This window comes from Rousettus aegyptiacus, unplaced genomic scaffold (genome assembly GCF_014176215.1).
Source record: "Rousettus aegyptiacus isolate mRouAeg1 unplaced genomic scaffold, mRouAeg1.p scaffold_m13_p_4, whole genome shotgun sequence".
NCBI classification, from domain to species: Eukaryota; Metazoa; Chordata; class Mammalia; order Chiroptera; family Pteropodidae; genus Rousettus; species Rousettus aegyptiacus.
The window spans coordinates 64,604,581-64,627,515 of record NW_023416307.1 but is presented as its reverse complement, the minus strand read 5'-3'; the positions used below and the strand labels follow the sequence as shown (position 1 = coordinate 64,627,515).

Here is a 22,935-nt window from a genome sequence, read left to right as displayed (position 1 = left end):
AAACATGTGGGTTTTTACTTTTTAATTGTAGAATCGGGAATACGAGGCAGGACTACAGGAGGAAGATGATGAGTGTTTATCATGCAACATAGATACAACAGTAATAAAACCACCCTTTGGCGGGCTGGCCTATTGGCCTGACGGTGACACACATTATGTTGCCATGCAGGAGACTCATAGTTCAAATCTCAATCTTGGTTTTTCATGCCCCAGATCAGAAAAGAAATGAAGAAACACTGTAGATTGTGCCTTCAAATCCAAGGAAGGGAATACATATGTTACAACCACTGCTATTTTTTGCTGAAAAGTGTGAACATAGTTCTCTGAGAACGAGTCTGGCTCCTTTCTGCAATAATGCTACTGTGTCACTGGACCATGTTCAAAGAGGAGAAAAGGTGCTACATCTTGTACAGCAGAAGCAAATAACAGGACAAGACAGGGTTTAAAGGGCTGTATGAATAAAAGAAAAACACATCCATCCATAAAATTACCTTAAGTCTGGAAGGGATCTGTTACACTATGCTGAAGGAAGAATGTGTGAATGGCAACCCCCAAGAATGAAGACCACGATCTCCATTAGTATCACATCGCACATAGGCAGCATACAAATGTTCTCGATCAAATTTCTGTCTGTACTTAATTTGCTATTCCCTTGACTCAGAAGTGACAGATACATTACTCAGCTGACACCATAACTGCCAAAGTGGCGACGAACCTGAGTTTGCTAAGGTTCAATGGAAGCCACTGATTTCCAAAGATAACCTCTAGGTTAGTGCCAGGTAATTCTCACCTTGAACCAATTTAAACTGATGATCTAGAGTCAAGAGGTCCTGGATCTGAAATACATCATTCTTGGAAGTTGCCCACTCTACTTTTGCTCCTAATTGAATAAAAGTAACAACAAAAACTGGATTTCAATTGGGCACACAGCACAAATCATTCTTTTATTAACTAAATTACAAATGCTTTGAATAAAAACTTAAATGTAACAATTATTTAAAAACAATTAATTTACTTTCTCTTATTGATGAAAGCCAGTTACTTTTATTGTTTTCTTCTCTTGAACAGTGAGTCAAGGCCATGGTACTTAAACACAGGTGTATTCCTTTCACATCTTATTCTCCAAATCAGAGTCCATCACTTCAATTCACTTACTCTGGAAAATTGAAAAATGAACATATAATCATTACTCATGTTTATCTTCTACACAGTAACAAGTTGATGTATTTTAAATTTTTGGAATTGTTTCAGATATATAATATCTAAAAAATAATTTAAAAATTATTTAATCTTAGACTTGAAAGGTCACAGATATAAACCAGGCAAATCATTAGCCTTTTTAGTTGCACTAAGTAAAGGGCTAGTGCCAAATGAAAATAAAGATCAACAAAGTCTGATCATTTTCATTGGCTGGATTAGCTGAGAAGCCAAGAGATGATGATTTTTCAAAGTAAAAGATATTGATTGACCATAGAATAACAGTCTACCGCATTCACTTTAGATCCATATTATTCATTTGATGTAACTGAAATGAACATGATTAGGAATAAGTAAAAGAGACAATGGTACTATGTTCCCTAAAAGAGTACTTTGAACCTCACTAACAGACAAGCCAGGTACACTGGAAGCATCGTGTAGTTGTCAGTTGGAAAAGCCCACGAGACATACATTTAAAAATAACCAACAAATCCCGAACAGCCAAATATTAGCAAAATTAAAGGACTTTCAAAGGTCATTATATATTTTATGTGCTATGAACAAAAAACTGCTGTTATCTCCTAATACATTCAAAAAGAGTCACATCTTAAGGGAAATTAACAAAAAAAGAGGCACTCGAGGTTCTTATATTGCTTTTTTGACAATGAAGAAAAGGAATTTTGCCATACAACTACAGAAAATGACACTAAAGTAGGAAAAGGAAAGAACAAAGAAATTAAAAAACAGAACACCAGAATCAAAACAAGGACAACCATGCCACAATTCCCAGCACTAATTCTTTTTCTAATGTAACTTAATTTATTCCTAACCACTATTTTTTTATAGGAGGGCCAAGGTTAGTACATCAAAACATGCATTTTTGTAACAAAGGCTGTCACACAAACCTACAGAGATGAGATTGTTCTGTGATTCCTTGTTGAAATAGCCTAAGCACTGTTTTAAACTTAATCCACAAACACACAATCAGTGTGTTTTTAATCTTATGCAAAAACTAATTGTACTCAGGGGAATATAGTCTCAAGTTAAATGCTGCACTTTGCTATAGAGGTGAGCAGGTAGGTCACAGACTTTGAAATAGTAAAATGGAAAGTGTATTATTCACATGATCCAGGCATGATTGTAAGTACCAAAGGTATGAAGACATTTTTGATAAGATAACAACACGTAAAAACGTAAAAAGAACTGACATATTGTATATTAAGGTAAAATCAAAATGAATACTTATAGCACTCAGCGTCTCTGACTTATCTAACTTTACGAATACATGTGTTTAAACACTTAATAAAAAATTTAAGTTGTTAGCCCAGAATCCCCCAAAAGAAGCAAAACCTGCAGTGACCAAAAATTTTTCTCTCTCATGTTTTAATCCTTTCCCAGAAAAGTTAGAACAAAGTTCTTGCTTGAAAAGCAAAGATATTAAGTTGCCTATGGTTAAATGCAACAAAGCCACGAATATGAGCAACAAAACAAAAAACAAAACAAACAAAAAATCCTCTGTCAAGATGATAAAGATTTGTGCCAGGTTATCTATGTATGAATAAAAACCATTTTAAATTTAGTCACCAGACACTGCATCTGAAAAATGTTTTTTGAAAAGTGGTACTTTTTCTTTGTTATAAACAATATGACTGGAAAGTCTGATTAGTGACACCCTACAGCTTTTATATTACTAGTTTTGCAATTTTAACAGATTAGATTTGTTTTATAAATCAAGTGTAAACCTTTATGATTTGACAATGTCCCTTTTATTTAAAAAAAAAAAAAAGCCGTATTTTCAAGAAGCAATTTTCTTTCTTTTCAATGCCCATATTTTAACCAGTCTATAACTGTAGGTGAATTTTATACTTACCATCATTCATCATTCCTTTTGATTCTTTAAATTCTAAGAATTAGTAACAAGCCAAGCAAGCAGTTAGTAAGGTTCTACAATTAAAAATCATTTCTAAATAAACAAATATACAGTAATATCATGCCAACTATTCCCCAGTTATAAATCCAAGTTAATTTTATGGCATTTGATTCCCAGTGCCTTTCTGTGAATCGTACCCACACCGCCCCCGGAAAGGTAAAAGTTGGGAATACAGATCTAGATTTAGGGAGAAAGAGAGATGTTTTGGTCTCACCCCATAGTGGCAGCCTGTATCTTTCTCAAATTTATAAATCAGAAATTAAAATTTATTGAGATTCTTCTCTATTGAGGGTGCTACACTTCATCTTGGCCAATATCAAAAAGCAATGGTGCCCTGGCCTAATATCGCCTGCCTAGTGCAAGCAACTACTTGGGAGACTCACAACAGGGCATTTTTCTCACAGGTAACAATGATTGCTTTTGTTAGAAAGCAATTCTTGATAAATAATAAATTATAAAAAACAGAGAGAGATCAAAACAAGAAAAAAAACACTAGATTCTTCTGAAGACACAGAAAGAACATTCTAACTGCTTTTGGGACCAGTTCAAATTATGATCTGGTAATGGATCAAGAAAAGTATATAAGTTTGTAATAATCACATACCATTAAGGGGTTCCTCTACAGCTTTCTGGAAAATATTTAAAATATATTTATATAAAAATTGAATTTATTTCATGTCCTTTTATACTAAAAAAATATATTATATATGTGCTAACATTTGAACTAAAGTAAACAGTGAATCCTATAGACTAAAAACAAGGCAATAGAGGTTAAAAAAGCAAAGCTTGCCAAGTCACACTAATAGTTTAATAACTATATTAGTCTCTTAATATTCATCTATTCAGAATTTCCCACCCTACCTAGCTTCCGTTCAAAAAATCCTAACTCCTCAAAAAAATTATTAAAGTACAAATATAAATAGTAACATAATAAATAATACGGTTAAACAAGAGATGAGAGTAAAACAGAATCATTAAGTCATACAATATGAGCTCAGTAGCAGGGAAAGAAAACGTGTTAGAATTTAAGGGTCTAATGGCTGGATTATCCCTAATAAAGGCATATTAAAAACTGCTGTGTGTTTCTGACCAATGTAGCTATGTCACCAATCTTTTCAGAATAAACACCTGTGGTAGACAACACCATCCACCCTCCTTGCCTTTGAGGCATGTCTGTTGTGGCTTGTCAGATTTAGGAGTATATGTAATCTCCATTTCCTGCCACGTAGGAGTCTTGCTTTTTGCACTCCAAACAGAGCTATCATTAAATCCTTTATAGGAAGAAGAGTACAATATAGTACTTTTCAGATCTTATTTCCATAAAGTAGCTCTTGTCCATGTCACCAAGATGAATCTATTTATAAAGGTCTTTTCCTCTATCCCCTTCATTTACCCCTCTCAGTTTATCTCCTAATTTTACTCCTTTTCTTGGAATTTCCTCAGCTTATTAAGGTATCCAAGAAATAATAAAAACTACAGTATAGTTTGAAGAAAAATGCTTACAAAATGGGGGAAGGAGGGAAATTAATCATAAACAGAACAGATATTTTAAAACTATATTTACACTTATTTATAGATTATTATTTTTAATGAAATCAAGTTAATATAAATCTCTTTTTTTAGGCCTGAAATATCATTTTGTATATTCACATCAAATGAACCTAACAGGTGAGGTAAAATATTGGACTCAGCTTTCCTTCAGCAGAGATAATGACCATTATTCTTGCACATAAACTTGTCAAGTTCTGGGTATGAGAACTTAGAATAATCTTAAGGAATCATTTATTCTATCCTAATGCTACTAAATGATCAAATATAGGGTTTAAAATAGAATTAGATCTATTTATGCAAAGGTCATGAAATGATTTCAATATTCTCTTAATCTGATGCTATACTAAACAGCAAAAGGGTTCAATATCTCAATTACCATTCCTCAGTCTAAACCATCAAGTGATCAGACCCAATTCATTTAAGAAAATTTAACTTACCCTAGGAGGTTGTATAGTCCTCTGATTGGAAGCTGATAAAATTGAAAAATAAGAAAATCAATTAAATCAATGAAAGAAGTTAAGGCAATACAATGTTTAGTTTTAAAATAAAATGTTCAAGGCTAAAACTAGAGGTGCCTGAAACTTCGCTGAAAGTTTCAGCTTTGATAGTCTACTAAAAAACACAGAACATTCTTGATTATATGAATTGATAGAATAAAATGGTGCAAACACTACATCTACATCAAATAGCAAACATATACATTCTCTCATCTGAACATGCCACATCTTCCCTCAAATCAACCATTTGTAATACTTTGTGGCGGAAAAACAATCATCTCCTCATCCCCATTGTAGATTCTATATCCCTTCTCTACTCAATCCAGCCAGAAAGTAAAAAGAACATGGCAATGACCAATCACTGTCTCTACTACATTGCCCACCCTTAGGTTACTACTCTTGTTCCTTGTACCCTAGTATTTTTTTTTCCTTCTTCCATCTTTCTAGTTTTCAAAGCTCCAGATACCTAACAAATGAAAGAAATTATTCAGGTCCCTCTGAGTTTAAAGAACTATTCCTGACAGCTAGTTTTAGCTACAGTCAAACCCTTCTCTATGTGTTCCTTCTTAGCTTACCTTTCACTACTACTGAATGGATCGGTTAATGAAGATGAAGAAAAATAGGGTATGAAAAAAGTGATCAAAGGAAAAAGGGCTGCGCTAGTTGTGTAGTGGAGGAGAGAGAACTTCCTTACAAACCCACGTGAGGAAGACCCAGAGCAGCTAAAACCAGTCCTAAATACAGAATTAGTGTGCTACAGATACAAAAGCATCGACCAGCAACATCCCGTGAATGACTCTGTAGGAGGGTGACGGTGCTGTTAAGAGCAGTCATTCCCCTTGTTCTCTGAATTGGATGACGGAACTGGATTTGCTTATTAGCAGATTGATGCAAGTCCCAGAACTGCTCTAGTTTTCTATATTATTTATCTACTACCACTCCTTGATGCCCACTCTACCAACCTTCCAAAGCTGACGAGAAATGGGGGTGAGACCCGAACCAAGGGCAGCCACTCAAGGCTGGCCAGAAGCTTATAAGGCTCTCTCAAACAGAGAAAATGGCAACTGACTGGTCTGAAACATCTCTCTCCCCCACTGAAGTATGTGAATGGGGAAGAAAGAGAAAGAAAACTAGAAAGCTGGTGATGGTAAAAGAAGGTGACGAGGAGAGAAAGCAAGCAAGGAGAAGCTCAAAGCTTAGAGCTACAAGTAAGAAAAGCTACCAGAAGGAAGACATAAACAAGGACATAAGGAGAGGAGCTGGTTGGCTAGTAGGTAAGGAACAACGGAGAGAGGAACTAAGTAACTGTAACTGGCAGAGGGGCTAACTAACTCTTGTTACTGAAGAGGGCAATGAGATGACTCAGCCCTTCCAGACACACAGGGTCCTTCCAATTCCTAAACTACTTACTGTTCCACTCTTTGTGATGCCCAGTTATGTGGCTGCTCTCATGATATATCCATCTCTGTTAGTGTCATGTGTGGCTTCAAAGCAAATCTCCCTTACGGGAGGCACTTCGGAGAGTGGTTTGGTCTTTCAACCAAACTAGAAGAAAAGCTCTTTTTAAAGTACTGTAGAGTGAAATGGGCTGGGAATATGAGTGTGTTCACATTTAGCAGCCTTCCAAATAAACTGGGCTGCATTACAGAACTTTTTCAGGTACCATCATGATTGTTATGTGTATATACAACTTACTTCAACTAAACCATGTTCTCTATGTATGCTCTATTGGAAGAGAACTGAACAGCTATGTAAATTTCTGAGGGTAATGTGGAGAGTCAGGAGTAAGATTTTAGAGTTATATTTTTGAGCTCAGAAATTTATTCATCAAAATTAGTATTAAGAACTGCCAAGTAGCTCCTTTTCTACCCTAATAATGTTTAAAGAACAGTTTCTGATTTCCAATTCTCAGGCAGAAGGAACATCACTTTTGGCCTAGCCCATTCTGAAAAAGAGATCTATAAAGAACAATAACGATTCAAAGGGACACTAGTCAACTGCAATCCCTCTAACATTATAATATCAAACAGTGTAGAAGTTAATTTCATTTGAGTTAATCCTCTCCAGTAAGCATATGACCTATGTGACAAAAGAATGATTGTGATTTATCTGCTGCCACCATGGGCCTAAGGTATCGACAGCCATATTTACACATTTTTAAATGACAATCCTTTAGCATTCTTATTTGTAATGTCATTTCTTGATTTGTTCTTCTCTCCCTGAAATACTTGACACGGGCCATAAACGTATTTCTAGGTTTTGAATTTCCATAAATACTTGCTCTGTTGATACCAGATTCACCTCTCCTCAACAAAGGGCAAGAAAGTATCACTGAATTTTAAAAATCTATCTATCTATCTACTAGATTAACCTGCTAGTAGGTTAATCTGTCAAAACACAATTAATTCTATGCCCTTATACTGGACATGGCTTTTAAAAAGTAAACAAGTGTTGACCCTTATAGAGAATGGATGGATATAAACACCACATATAAATAACAAAGTCCAATACCACTGAGTTTACTTAGTTTCTTTTAATCTTCTATATGCTCTCATATTGTTATTGTTCTCAGACCTTAATTTCATTTTATAAAATTTAAATACGTCCACTGGAAAAAAAAATCCAACACAGTTAAACAAGAAGATTAGGGAAAAAAAATAAGTTAAGATCCTCCTCTTTAAAGTAAAAATTAAGGCTACAAATTTAAACTTGGAAATAATGAAAATGATAAAAATTAAACTTCCCATAGGTTTATTAACTTAAAGAGATAGCGTCAACAAATTTTTTAACTACCTATCTGAGGATGTTATTGCATTCCAGTCAAGACACACTCATTATAATGGCTTTTCCAAAACAGAGTGTTTGCAATGAGTAAAAGTTATTTTGGAAATATTTACAATTTTTACTTCCTGATTCAAATGCTTAAATTTGCAACCTTAATATTACATATACTCAGATTTATACATTCAGATTATAGAAGAAAAACACAACCGCTTTCCCAGTCTACTAGAGTATCTAAAGAACAACTTTCCTGTACCTTTTCTCTTCTTGCCCTTCAAGTGAAGGAAGATGTGCCTCTGAACTCTGGCATCAGATAAGTTGATTTGAAAAGTTAATTTAGAATATTCTCAACATATCAATAAAATAAGACTAAATTCTTAACTTACATATGGTATTAATTATATGTTAAACTATGATCAAAAATAACTTGGGGGAATTTTTCATAATTTCACATTGATTTTAATATGAGAACAACATGTTTGTAACTATACCAGTTTCACAGACTTCTTAGGGATGTAAGCAATGGAGAAGAGGGGTGAGCAAGGTTAAGGGGGTAACAGCTAGACAATGCCTATTTCCGCTTGAGTCAACGTCTCCAGACTTGTTGACAGCTGCACTGAACATCATTCTTTGTTACACGTGGGAGGCATGGGGGAGCATGGCCATAAAAGGGTGGGTGATTCAGATAATGAGAGAAAAAAAGAGCAAAGAGCTGACTCTTGGTCAATGACACCTAATTGTACATCACTCTGTATGGACACTGCAGGTCACAAACTGTTCTCAGGCATTCATAGGGATCAACATAATCAGCAGTATCATTTTAAGAACCAGACAAATGGTGACTAGAAGACTCAACAAAAATAGATATGTATCAACATTCATAATGTGATGGTCGTGACAGCTACCAAACACATACTCTTCTGCTTTAGAAGTCTTAATTGTATTTTATGAACTTATGAGGTATGAATTAAGAAAATTTCATTGGTGAAATAATTCTGACATTATGAACACATAAACTAAAGATGGGTAAATTTTAATGAAGTACTGTGTTTTAATTATTTATCTAATAAATATTATTAAAGGGAGGTAAAGAATATATAACAGAATTGAACTCAATAATCAGTCAGCAAAAGCTGAAGTTCTGAAATAAAGATAACATTTCTTTGGAAATACCATGCAAAGTCACATGGAAAATTATTTGACTATAACAATTCAAGGTTTTTATGAAGTTTTTGAAACACATAAAATAAAATTTGCCTAAAGGAAAGCAGAAAGACTAATTTTTTTTTACTCTTAGCTTGTAACTTGATTATTTTGATAAGTGTTTAAGAGTTTGCTTTACTTCATAAATAAAAAATTATTTTAAAATATTTTTTTCAATTACATTTGGTATATAACATTGTTAATTTTAGGTGTACAACATAGCAATTAGACATTTATATAACTTACAAAGTTATCACCCCAATAAATCTAATACCCAATTAACACGATACATAGTTATTACAATATTATTGACTATATTCCTTATGTTATACTTTATGTCCTCATGACTACTGTGTAACTACCAACTGGTTCGTCTTAATCCCTTCGCCTTTTTTACCCCCCTCCCCACAATCTGGCAACCATCAAAATGTTCTCTGTATCTATGAGTTTGTTTCTGTTTTGTTTATTTTGTTTTACAGATTTCACATATAAGTGAAATCATATGGCATTTGTCTTTCTCTGTCTGACTTACTCCACTTAGCACAATATGCTCTAGGTCCATCCATGTTGTTGCAGATGGCAAGATTTCATTCTTTTTTATGGATCAGTAATATTTGATTGTATATATATACTAACCCTCTCCTTTACCTATTCATCCATTGATGGACACCCATGTTACCTTCATACCGTGGGTATTATAAATAATGCTGCAATGATCATTTGGATTCACATGTCCCTTTGAAGTAGTGATCTGGATTTGTTTGGATAAACACCCAGAAGTGGGATGACTGGATCCTTCTTTGTCTTTTGTTATAGCCTTTGTTTTAAAGTCTATTCTGTCTGCTATAAGTTTTGTTACCCCAGCTTTTCTTGTTTCCATTTTCATGAAACAAATTTTTTCATCATTTTACTTTGTCTGTCTTCTGATCTGAAGTGAGTCTGCTGCAGGTAGGATAATAAATATTTTGTTTTCTTATCCTTTTAGCCACCTTATATCTTTTCATTTGAGCATTTAATCCATTTACATTTAAAGTAATTGTTGATAAATGTGTAATTATTGACATTTTATTATTAATATTTTTGGTCCTTTTTTTTCTTCTTCTTCTTAAAGAAGTCCCTTTAACATTTCTTATAATACAGGTTTGATGTTAATTAACTCCTTTAGTTTATTCTTGTCTGGGATGCTCTTTCTTTGTCTTTCAATTCTAAGTGATAGCTTTGCTGGGTAATCTTGGTTGTAGGTCCTTGCTTTTTATCACTTTGAATATTTCATGCCAATTACTTCTGGCCTGCAAAGTTTCTGTTGAGAAATCGGCTGACAGTCTTATGGGAGCTTCCTTGTAGGTAACTGATTGCTTTTCTCCTGCTGCTTTTAAGATTCTTGCTATATCATACACCTTTGACGTTTAATTATGATGTGTCTTGGTACAGGCCTTTTTGGGTTCATCTTGTTTGGAACTCTGCCATTTCCTGAGCTTGTATGTCTATTTCCTTTGCCAGGTTAGGGAAGTTTTCCATCATTATTTTTTCAAATAGGTTTTCAATTCCTTGCTTTCTCTTCTTCTTCTGGTAACCCTATGATGTGAATATTGGTACACTTGATGTTGCCCCAGATGCCCCTTAAACTATCCTCATTATTTTGGATTCTTTTTTCTTGTTGCTATTCTGTTTGGGTGTTTTCTGCTACTTTAGCTTCTAAATCACTGATTTGATCCTCTGCTTCATCCAATCTGCTACTGATTCCCTCCACGGTATTAATTTCAGTAAGAACTGAAATAAATATTTCATTATTCATTATATTCTTCATTGCTGACTGCTTCTTTTTCATGTTTCCTACCTCCAGTTTTATGTTTTCTATCTCTTTGTTAAAAGTTCTCACTGAGTTAAAATACGCTCTTTCTCTAAGTTCACTGAGCATCCTTATGTGTTTTGAACAATTCATCTGGTAGATTGCTTGTCTCCATTTTGTTTAGTTCTTTTTTTGGAGTTTTGTTCTCTTCTTTCATTTGGGACATGTTTGTCTACCCATTTTGGCTACCTCTCTATGTTTGTATCTATGTATTAGGTAAGGCTGCTGTGTTTCCTGCCCTTAGTAGAGTAGCCTTATATAGTAGATGTCCTGTGGAGCCCTATGGCACAATCTCTCTGGTCACCTGGGCTGGGTGCTCCATGTGTGTCTCTTGTATGGGCTGTGTGTACCCTCCTACTATAGTTGAGCCTCAGTTACTATTGGCAGGTCAATGCAAGGGATTGACTCTAGGGCTGGTTTGTTGTGAGGAGTGGCCAGTGTCTACACTGGAAGAGCTATTGTGCAAGGGCTGACCCTACAGAGCAGGATTCACTTTAGCAGGGCTCTGGTGCTTGCCTCATCTGCCCTTTGGATGTGTCGGTTTGGAGGTGCCTTGAGAAATCAAGCCATGAACTGAGGCCAGCTGCCACTAGGACTGGGCTTGGGGTGTTCAGCAAGAGGAATGGGGCATGCTAAGGTCAGAAGTTGCTTATTTTGGTTTTGTGAATCTTTAATATGTTTTATGAAAGTCTGCAGCAAGAGCCAAAACAGGCCATTTGTATGGAAAAGCCACTAGAAGTAGCTTGGGTGGGCCCACAAACTGGGTTGGGCAGGGAGTCAGGGAATCACCAGGGCAGGGAGACCAGTGTTAGCCAGGTCGATGGAGACTCAGATATGGCGGCTGCCTCCATCAGCACACCAGGAGCGGGGAGGGCTCCACAAAGGAACCGTGGATTCTGCCAGTATTTCTCTGTGGGAGAAAGCTGTCCTTCCAGCCCTCATCTTGAAGCCAGATAATTCAGTTCCTCCCCTTATTTCCCTGGTGCCTTTCAAGCTGCAGCCCCAGCGCTGGAGCTCAGAGCGAGTGTGTCTGTCAGTGAGTAAGGCTATGCGTGGGTCTTTAAAGAGGAATGCCTGAAACTTCAGCGGCTCTCAATCTCACTAAGCCATAATCTTAATAGGTTTTCACAGCCAGAAGTTGGTGTATTTTCCTTCTCGGCAATAGAACTCTGGGCCGGGGAGGCTAGTCTGGGGTTGAGACACCCTCATTTTTCCAGGGAGACCTCTGCAGCTGAGATATCCCTCCCAATTTTTTGACTGCCACTTACAAGTATAAGATCAGCTGTTGTGCAACTCTGCCCCTCCTACTAGTGTAGAGGTGGCTACTTCTGCATGTCCTCAGTTATAGGACTTCTGTTCAGCTAGATTTCAAAAGATTCCCAATGATGGTTGTTCTGTAGTCTAGCTGTAATTCTAATATGGTCATGAGAGAGGCAAGCATAACATTTACCTACTCTGACAACTTGACTGGAAGTCCTCACAATTTCCAGTTATTATTAAAAAAAAAAAAAAGACTAATATAAACCAGATTGTAGAGAACATCTTTAGCTTAAGTCAGACAACATACTAGTTTTAGCCACTACTGAAAGCATCTACCTCTATATGTGTATCCAATTAACTTATATAGAAACCTGTTAATTGAAACTTGGCAAATGCAAAGTTTAAAAACAATAAACTAATTCTACACTAACAATTGATTTTAAAAGTAATAAAAGCCTAAATTTTAAAACTCAATGTTTTTATTATATTAGTTTTAACTAAAAATATTTCAAAGTCAAATATCAGAGGATACTTCCCTTTAATTAACAAAAGTGCCAGATTTTGAATTTCGATTCCTGTCTACTTAGTGGAGCTGAGGTCTGTAAACAGTCTACCAGAAGAGCAAATAACAAATAGGGCTCTGTGAAATAGCTCTATCATAGAAACAATGGGCCAATTAAAAATCCTTTTCTATTTATTAAAATGAATCCTCAACAAGCTCTCCTTTTACTTAGTTTAAAAAGGTCTATACATCCTAAAACATAAAGCCATTTTCTTTCAAGCTAGTGTGCAATCTAATATTTTCATTAATTCATAATTTCTATCCTTTTTTATTAGTTACCAATATATTTCTTTGATCTTAAGCTATAAGAGAACCAACCAAAAGCATTTTCCAAACTGTATACTTGAAATTCTTGACACAGAGTAACAAAAATAAGGTCAACTTACCAATAAATTTCATATAAACTAATCCAAGTAATTCTGCTAGAGCTATAATACCCAAACCTGAAATCAGGAGAGGGCTGTGCAATGCAACACACTCTGTAAAAACAAATGAAATTTTACATTAGAAATTTGCATGAAATACCTGAATTTTGTAAAAGAACCAACAATTAAGAGTAATAATATCAAGTTTTAAGGAGAATAATTATTTTTCTAATTATCGAGAAATAAAAATTATCAATACATGTTCACCCATTATTAACTTAGTGAAACGACTCTAAATTTTTAAAATAAAAAAGCCATTGTTTGCATAACAAGCATCTTATCACAGGAAAACTAATGGAAAAGTGAAGCCTAAGTCTCCAACCAATTAGAGCCTGGTTATTTTAAAAAAGCTCTCCCATGAATATAAGCGTAGCAGTTTTGGCTGCTAGAATAATCAGCCCATAAGCCACATACAGCCAATAACTATCAAGGCAATGTGGAAAGCACTGTTTTCAGTGGGAGCAAAATGAGAATTAAAAAAGAAGAGCTCACAATACCAAATGCTAGCAAGAATGCAGAGCAACAGAAATGTTCATTCATCGGCTGGTGGGAATGCAAAATGGTACAACTGCTTTGGAAGACAGTTTACCAAGTTGTTACTAAACTAAACATACTCTTAACATACAATCTAGCAATTGCACTCCCAAATGAAGCTGAAAAATTTACCCAAATGAAGCTGAAAAATTATGTCCACACAAAATCATGTACCTCTAAATTCTGTGTCTAGATCGGTGATTTTATAACAAATTAACACTTTTCCAATTTACTGAAAACAACCAAGATGTCCTTAAATAGATGAATGGATAAACAAACTGTGGTATATCTACACAATGGAATATTATTCAATGCTATAAAGAAATGAGCTATCAACCCACAAAAAGACAAGGAAGAACCTTAAATGCATATTACTAAGTGAAAGAAGTCAATCTAAAAAAATTAGATACTATACGATTCCAAGTATAAGACATTCCAGAAAATGCAAAACTATGGAGACAGTGAAAAGATCAGTGGTTGCCAAGGGTTTCAGGGTAGGGAGTATGACGAGCAGAGAGTAGAGGATGTTTAAAGCAGTGAAACTTTTCTCTATGATATTCTATGACTATGATCCATGTCATTATACATTTATCGAAATTTACCAAGAGTGAACCCTAATGTAAACTATGGACTTTGGGTGATAATTCAGTGTTAGTGTTGGTTCAATGGACTGTAACAAATGTGCCACTCTGGTGGGGGATGCTGATGGTGGAGGAAGCTTTGAATATGTGGGGTATTGAACTCAATTTTGCTGTGAAAATAAAACTGCTCTAAAAAAAATAAAAGTCTATATAGAAGAAGAAGGAAGGAAGGAAGGGAGGGAGGGAGGGAGGGAGGGAGGGAGGGAGGGAGGGAGGGAGATGGGAGAGGAGAGAAGAGGAGGAGGAGGAGGAGGAGGAAGAGGAGGAGGAGAACGACGACGACGACAAAAGAAAATAGAGCTCTAAGAGAAATGCCTAGTAAAAAGACTAGAGAGAATGTGACTCTTACCTAAAATACAGAGTCTTAGTCCAACCACAGAGAGCACAAAGCCCAGCACCTGAAGGATCAATATGGCAATGCTGAAGAAGGACATCCCAATAGCTGGAGCTTTGAAGAAAAAGCATGTCAAGAGTGTTTAAGAGGCAATCACTCTGCCTTGTATTTTGTACAAAAGAGCAATATCCTATGACCAAAGACTGACTCTGGAGTTCCTTTTCAGATGGTAGATGCTTTCCCAGTGATCTCAACTGTGTCTTTCTACACAAGTAATCAGCTCCAGATTCACATATTCGGCAGCTTTTATTTTTGCAGTGAACTGAGCTGGACTGGCAGTTTTTACCCAAAATCTTAGAACAATGTTGTTTTACCACACTGGCACATTTTACAATATGAATGGCTACTATGCATGGCTTCACCACGTGCACATAAAATTGCTCCGGTAGAGAGAACCATTATGCAAGCATCCATTGTAAACATTGTAACCTTTATATTGTGTGTCCAGATCTGTATTTTTATAACAAATTAATATCTTTCTAATATACAGCAACCCAGAGACCAAGACTTAAATATGTAAATAATAAAAAAAAAAAAAAACAGATTTTTTAATAAGAAAAACATGTTAGTGATTTACCCCTAAAATGCAGTAAAAATGTTACCAATTATAGTTTGGGTAGCTATACCATCTTTTAAAACTACAATATTAAGATTTTCCAATAACTAAAAATAACGTACATATTTCCACTATTTATGATTTATAACCCTATTTTGTAGAACTAGTTTTTTTAAATAGAGGCTTAGCAAAAGAAGAGGAAGGACAACCTATAACTTCAAAAAACTGAAATAAAAATATAATTATTAGGAAACTATATAGCATAATTTTAAAAATCCAACTGGCATTAAATATGTGCATGAAAATCATTTTTTACTAAATACCTTGAAAACCTAATATAACCTTAAAATGTCACTAAGAATAGTTTGAGAAGTATTTTAATAAACCAACTTTTATTGTATTATAAAAACTTTACAAGACTATTTTAATCAAAAATGCTGTTTTTTAAATTAAAAAGGTGAGGAAAACTATGCCAGAACAAATACTCACCTATCATAAACGCAGCGTACTGAAGTAATATTAGTATCACGGTAGGAACTACAATTAAACCAAGTCCACTAGATCTCGCTGTTGAGTGTTCACCTGTTAATAAATAAAAACAATATTTAAAACATTTTCCTACATAATTCCTACTCTATGGGAAGTTACGGTACTCAATACTACTCTTATGAACTGTGAAACGTTTGTTTTCCCCAAAACTTCACACAAAATAAGCGACTAGTTTTTGATTATTTAAGGCCAAACTTAGGATATCTAAATATCAACATCTAAGAGCCAACATATTGGAAGCTTGAATGGCCTCTGCCTCCTTCTTAACTACCTTGCAAAATTCCAGTGAGAAACTTTGGAGTCTCTCTTACCAATCCATTCATTTGTTGTATTTATTCTGTCCCAAAGTCAAAAGTTATTCTTTCTAGCTGTCCTTCTTCCTCATGTCCTAACTCCAGCTACAAACAGAGCTGCCAAATTTATGTTCCTGAACGTTACACCCATACTGTTTCCACTCAAAAAACAATGGCTTTCTACAGTCCATACTTTGAGTCCTAGCCTAACTTTGTTATTCTTTCCATGTGCTGCATACCCTTATTTTCCACTCACACTCCCATCCTCCAAATGCAAATGCTGTTTCTGATCTATTTGTTTCCCACATTCATTCCCACTCCCCTGTCCTGGCCAATGAGGTTTGCCTCTGTAGTGGGTTGAATGGTGGCCCTAAAGATATGTCCATCTCCTAATCCTTGGAACATATGACTATTAATTTACATGGTCAAAGAGTGAGCACTATATGGCAACATATATTTTTAAAGATCTTGAAAGAAAGAGCTTATCCTTAATTAACCAGGTGAGCCCTAAATCCAATGATAAGTGTAGTGTCTCTAGAGAGAGAGGCAGTGGGAATTTTAATACAGAGGAAATTCTAGAGCTATGCTGCCACGAACAAAGGAGTCGCAAGATTGCCAGCAAACACCAGAAACTAGAAGAGGCAAGAAATGGACTCTCTCTTAGTCTCATGAGGGAGTATGGTCCTGATGACATTTTTATTTCAGACTTACGGCCTACAGAACTATTAGAGAATTGCTATTGTTGTAAGATACCCAACTGGTGGTAATTTGTTACAGTAGCCCCAGGAAACTAATAAGCACCTCTCACCACCTGAAATGTCCTCAACCTTATCAATCTTGCCTTCCCTCATAGTAATTGTACATCTTACCTGGGATGAAAAGAATGGCTCCAACAATCGTAACTATAGTCAGCACTAGTCCAACAACAAATAAAAGAATGGTCTTCTCCTTCGTAACACTGGAATTGTATTTAAGTGCTTAAAAAACAAAGAAAGAATTACATGAACTCAGACACAAGAAGTGAAGCAACTTCTGTAACTTAAAAAGTGCAGAGACAAACTGATTAACTTCCTATTACTGAATAACCTTTAAGGAACAACTCCTTCATAATAAGCCACTTAGAATCTTTTTCATAGTAAGGCAATGGCTAAACAGTGTCATGGCAGAATAAACATGGATGCTGAATTTACTGGTGATGCTTTTATTCCCCTAACTTTAAAGATAAAGTCATATACATGAGACTTTCTCAACTGAAGCATCAATATTTAGGGCCAGATAACTCTTTGTTGGGGAGGGGGCTGCTCTGCGCATTCATTATAGAACGTTTAGCCTTATAGCCTCCCTGGCCCCTACAAACTACATGCCTGACAGCTCCCAAGTTATATAAATTAACAATGTCTCTAGGTATTTTCAAATGTTGCTTGAGGAGTAAAACCACCCCAGGTTTACAACTGATATAGATAACGTTGATGGGAAATAATTGGCAAATTAATATTGAGAAAAAGAGAACTTTGTTCAACCTTATATAAAATTAGTAAGGCATCTGGAAATCTAGATATTTTGTTTTGAAAAAGCAGAATAAATACTGGACAAATCACATCCTCTAGAAAGTCTGAGGGGCGAAATGCTTAAATTGTTTAATTAAAATAATTTCATAAAAATAAACTATAAATATTTAACAGGACTCATCACATATGTTATTGTTTTTGATGCTAGCTATATCGTCAAATACCTAATACCTTCACTGAATGAATAATGTAATGGATATACCTAAAAATATTTCTTTTACTACATCTTAATCTTTTGGGTTTTGTTTTGGTTACTATTAATATTATCATTATTTTACCAAGAAAGTTGTTAGAATTAGCCAAAAGCAGATTAAGTAGCAGAGAGAAACAGAGTACATGATTGAAATTCTACTTTGTTTCATCCAGACCATTAGTCAATGTCCCGAGGGGGAAAATTTGTAAAATTTTACATTTAGTATTAAATTTGCTTTCACTAAAATAACAAACAGATCAAATACAGTAAAAACAACGAATAACCCCCTAAATGACCACGCTAAAATCTGTCTTTAAGGTATTATAATCTAGGGTGCTATGCTAATCTATGGTTAAGGTATTTGAGGTATAATAAAGGCACATAACCAAAGATTTTTAAAACTCACTACCAACGCATTCATACCTTAGACTGTAACCTCAACTTTATTCTCTTTATGGGGAGATAGAGGGCTAATCAATCATCAGTCCTAAAGCTGAGTAACTGAAATCAACATTAATCAGAAAAGAGTAAAAAACAATATGGCATGTTCCCCAAGCTTTTATTTGATTCATCCAGCCTTAGTCTTACCTCTCAGTTATATGAGTCATGACTATAACTCAGTCATGTCCCTTCCTTCTTATAAGGCACAGATTTTCACAGCTTCCCTATTTTCTAGTCTCAAACACTGGCTAGGATGAAATTCACTGCAGAGGTTACAAAAGGTATACGGAAAAACAAACTTTCTCTAGATATATGTCAGGTTTTTCATTTTAATTCAATGCATATTATTATCTAAGTAGAGCCGGAAAGTTCTGCAAAAGGGTTATTAAAATAGAAGCCATTTCAAATGCAACCTCACAATTAATCGAACATTCAAAAGACACCCTTCCAGGTTTAATTCAATACATGAAAGAGCTACTAAGATGAAGCAGCAAAAATTCACCTTAGAGTACAGTAGAAGTTCATGCAAAAAGGATGACTTATACCACTTTTAATTAAAATAAGAGTTTGACCCTCATATAAATTCAAAATTAGGAGAAAAATAATGCCAAAAAAAAGATACGGTAATAAACCACCACAAAAATACCACCATTGACAGTGCTCTACCATAGAATAACCTTTTCAAAACCTTTGCATATAAATATTGGAGGTGGCTTTAGTTCTTGTTGATTAATTCAACCACTATCTCTTTTTCAAGGTTACCTTCAACTCTTCCTTAAATTGAGCAGCCATTACTAACATATATATCAGCGGGGTCTACTTTAGTAACCACAGTCAATGAAAGAGGATCACCACATTATTTTCTTTAATAAATCTTTATAAAGAGTTTCTTTTGACTGTTTACTTTGCTCACAATGGTCACAGTTTAGCATACCCCACAGTAAGTGTGGAGAAGGTATCTTGCGGCCTAGTTGTCAACTTTCAGCATAGTTAAAGGGTTAGGAATCTGACATAGATGCTATAGAATTAAAGAATTTCACGGACCTTTTTTGGTGATCTTTTCTTGTTCTTTAAGTGGTAGATTTATCCTTATCTATCAAATCTATCAAAACTTTAAGTGTAAACAAAGGAAATAAATTCAAGTACCTCCTCAAACACCTAGCATTAAGATGAAGATAATTTAATGGGTTCTAACAGCAGGCTCTTATCAAACTTCCTGGTATGATTTTCTGGCTACCTGGCAAGACAATCTTTATAATTTAAAAATTCTGCAAGCTTTAGAAGATTTCCCTCAGCTCAAAGTACTGAAATCAACATACAATAAAATGAGAAATAACAGTATTTACATTTTTAGATACTTTTTTTTAACAGTTTTAGGTTTTTAACAAAATTTAGAGAGAGGTACAGAGAACTCTTACATACTACCTGCCCCTACACATGCATAACTCCCCCATTATCAACATCGCTCACTAGAATGGTACATTTTTAGCAAGGATGAGCCTACATTGATATGTCATAATCACCCAAAGTCCATAATTTACTTTAGGGTTCACTCGGTGTTACCTTGGTGTTGTATATTCTATGGGTCTGGATAAATGTATAATGACATGTATCCATCATTATGGTATCATAGAGTATTTTCAGTGCCTTAAAAATCTTCTGTGCTATGACTATGCATCTCTCCCTGCATCTCACTTCTAGCAACCACTGCTCTTTCTTTACAGTTTTGCTATTTCCAAAATGTCGTATAGTTAAACTCATATAGCAGGTAGTCTTTTCGGATTGGCTTTTTTCACTTAGTAATATGCATTTAAGGTTTCTCCATGTCTTTTCATGGATTGATAGCTCATTTCTTTTTAGTGTTTAATATTATTACATTATCTAGATGCATCACAGTGCATTTATCCACTTACCTACTGAAAAAAACATCTTGGTTGCTTCCAAGTTTTGGAAATTATAAATAAACTGCTATAAACATCCTTGTGCAAGTTTCTGTGTGGACATAAGTTTTCAACTCCATTTGGATAAATACCAAGGAGCACAACTACTGGATCATCATGTGAAAAAATATGTTTAGTTTTGTAATGAACTGCCACATTGTCTTCCAACGTGGTTGTTTTGCATTCCTATCAGCAATGTATGAGGGTTTCCATGGCACCACACCCTCACTAGCATTTGGTGTTGTATTTACATTTCTAACAAAATTTAGAGCCTCAGTACTCTTGACACAAGAATACTAAACATATGAGAAGACAATATTACATATTTGTCAACAAATTAGGAAATCCAGAATGTTCTGTTGTACCTTCCATAAAATAATTAAATCTACTCAGCCATTTCTCAGAAATGGGGTAGGCTGGTTCACTTATTTGTTCTACAAATATTTACTGTGTAGCTACAATATACTGGCCCTTTTATCAGTCCATCTCAACAAAATCAAGGTACGAGTATATTACTTTATTCGAGAATTGACTGGGCACTGACTATGTGGCAATCACTATTCTAAGTGCTGGCAGCTGACAAAGACAAATACTCCTTTTTGAAGGCCATAACATTCTAATGCGCGGGTGAGAGTGTGTGTGTTTGGGGATGCGGGGAGCGAGTGATGTGCAGTGTTATTCCCACATCATCTTTCCTAGTTAAATAAAAGGTATGGGTCTACTCTAGCCTAAGAAAGCCCTTTTACGTAATCTTTTAAATTCATGTGAATGAAAAAATGGCATGTCCCTCTAGCAACCTCAAGAAACAGCTGTTAGAAATAGATATTCCATTAGGATTTTCTCGTTTCCTTGTCACTGATATGAAGCACATATAAGATATAATACAGGTTGTGGTTGATGAAATGCAGTGAAATTAGCAGGTCAATTTGAAGATTAAATAATATTTTTCATCTTAGTTTTCATTATACTCTGAGGACAGGATTTGATATGCCCTTATAGACCCACACAGACAACAGTCTATGAACAAATCCCCCAAATCCAAGAATTCAATACCTGCTCAAAGACATGACATTTAGATGGTTCTTTATTAAGTGATTAGTGATTTAGTGATGATACAAGAAAGCTTACCAGTGAGGTATAACTCATATCAGATTAAGAATAAATTATAAAGGGGTGATGTGTTTGCTTTTATTATTAAAGTACTACTTTCTGGTAACCCAAGAAAAGTAATTTTAGAGTATTTTTAGGTATCTGTTGAGTTGAAAGCCAATATTGCCTTCAATGCAGGATAAAGCACATATAACTTTTAAAATATAATTAGGATTTCAAAATTTGATATTATTTAATTAAAATTAAATTTCAAATACTATTTAAAAATACTTAACATACTCATAAAACAACAAAGAAGGCTCTGTGAAATGGATGATAGGGAAAAATGAATATTAATGCCAATGATAAACCAGTTACTTGCCAAAGGCAAGTAAAATAATTTCATAATAAACTCCATACACTATCCAACTTGCTTTGATGAAACAACATTGTCAAAATGAATAATAACTAGAAATCACACTTTCAGTCTACAGGATTCAGAAATAAAAGAGCCCAGGCCTGCGGAGAAAGTACTTTGAATATAAAAAATTAAAGAAGAGGCTATCCAGCATACTAACTTCCTTTTTCGGTTCCAAATATTCCCTGGCCTTGTGGATGATGCTATAACTTCGGAGTGTACACAGGAAGTTGGGATGTTTGATTTGGGAAGAATCAAAGGAATAGCAACAGTATTTCTACAAAAGAGTATATTGCTGAGCTATAGGTGTTTTTTTTTTTTTCAGTTCTTTCTACAATAAAACCAGTACATAAAACATATTTAATAACAGAATGTGGTAATTATATGAACAGGACTAAGGAAAAGCACTGGGAGTTCAAGATTATTTTACAGAATTCAGAGTAAAACTGTATGTGGAACATAAATGAAAGCAACAAACTAACAAGACAAACAAAAACTAATAGACAAAGGTAACAGGTTAGTGGTTACCAGAGGAAAAGTGGGAAGGGGAGGAGGCAGATAAGGGGAAAAGGGATCGAATATATGATGACAGAAGGAAATTTGACTTTGGGTAATGAACACACAATGCCATATACAGATGACGTATTATTAAATTATACACTTGAAATCTGTATAACTTTATTAACTAATGTCACATCCATAAATTTAATTACAAAAAAAAATTTAAAAAGAATTCGGAGTAAACTTAATAGCAAAGTCTTATTAACAGAAGCTATCAATCAGATTACAGAATAATTCTTTTTAATTAAATTTATTGTGATGATATCGTATCTTCCTGTATAGATATTTCCTGGTGCAAGTTAGTACATGGCCTCACTTCTTCAGAAAGATTTTTCTAATCTACAAGGAAATTTTCTGTTCCATGACTTCTTTTAAAGTGCTTTCATAGCCTAATTACTTTTAATATTAAGCTAGTCTTCAAAATTGAACTCAAGGACTAAGTAAAATCGCAAAGTTGTTATGATGGAGAATTTTTTTGTTCTTGAATTTCCCAACAATGACTT

At 34.8% G+C, this 22,935-nt stretch overlaps 1 protein-coding gene across 7 annotated transcripts in view; it reads right to left on the bottom strand.

Annotated features, from left to right (window-relative positions):
- Positions 1 to 908: 908 nt before the first annotated feature.
- Positions 909 to 22,935, bottom strand: part of CD47 (CD47 molecule) — a 46,208-nt gene continuing 24,181 nt past the window's right edge. For 2 of the 7 annotated variants that reach the window (XM_016118980.2, XM_016118976.2), the window contains 8 exons: positions 17,092 to 17,199; positions 15,870 to 15,962; positions 14,780 to 14,878; positions 13,217 to 13,309; positions 5,116 to 5,147; positions 3,732 to 3,756; positions 3,068 to 3,100; positions 909 to 1,156 (listed from right to left, as the gene is read on the bottom strand). In XM_016118980.2, coding sequence (XP_015974466.2) covers positions 1,152 to 1,156; positions 3,068 to 3,100; positions 3,732 to 3,756; positions 5,116 to 5,147; positions 13,217 to 13,309; positions 14,780 to 14,878; positions 15,870 to 15,962; positions 17,092 to 17,199 — 488 coding nt within the window. In that variant the 3' untranslated portion in view covers positions 909 to 1,151. Of the gene's footprint in view, positions 1,157 to 3,067; positions 3,101 to 3,731; positions 3,757 to 5,115; positions 5,148 to 8,212; positions 8,260 to 13,216; positions 13,310 to 14,779; positions 14,879 to 15,869; positions 15,963 to 17,091; positions 17,200 to 22,935 lie in introns of all 7 variants that reach the window. The other 5 variants (XR_004950332.1, XR_001593784.2, XR_001593785.2 and 2 more) reach the window with 5 other exon arrangements.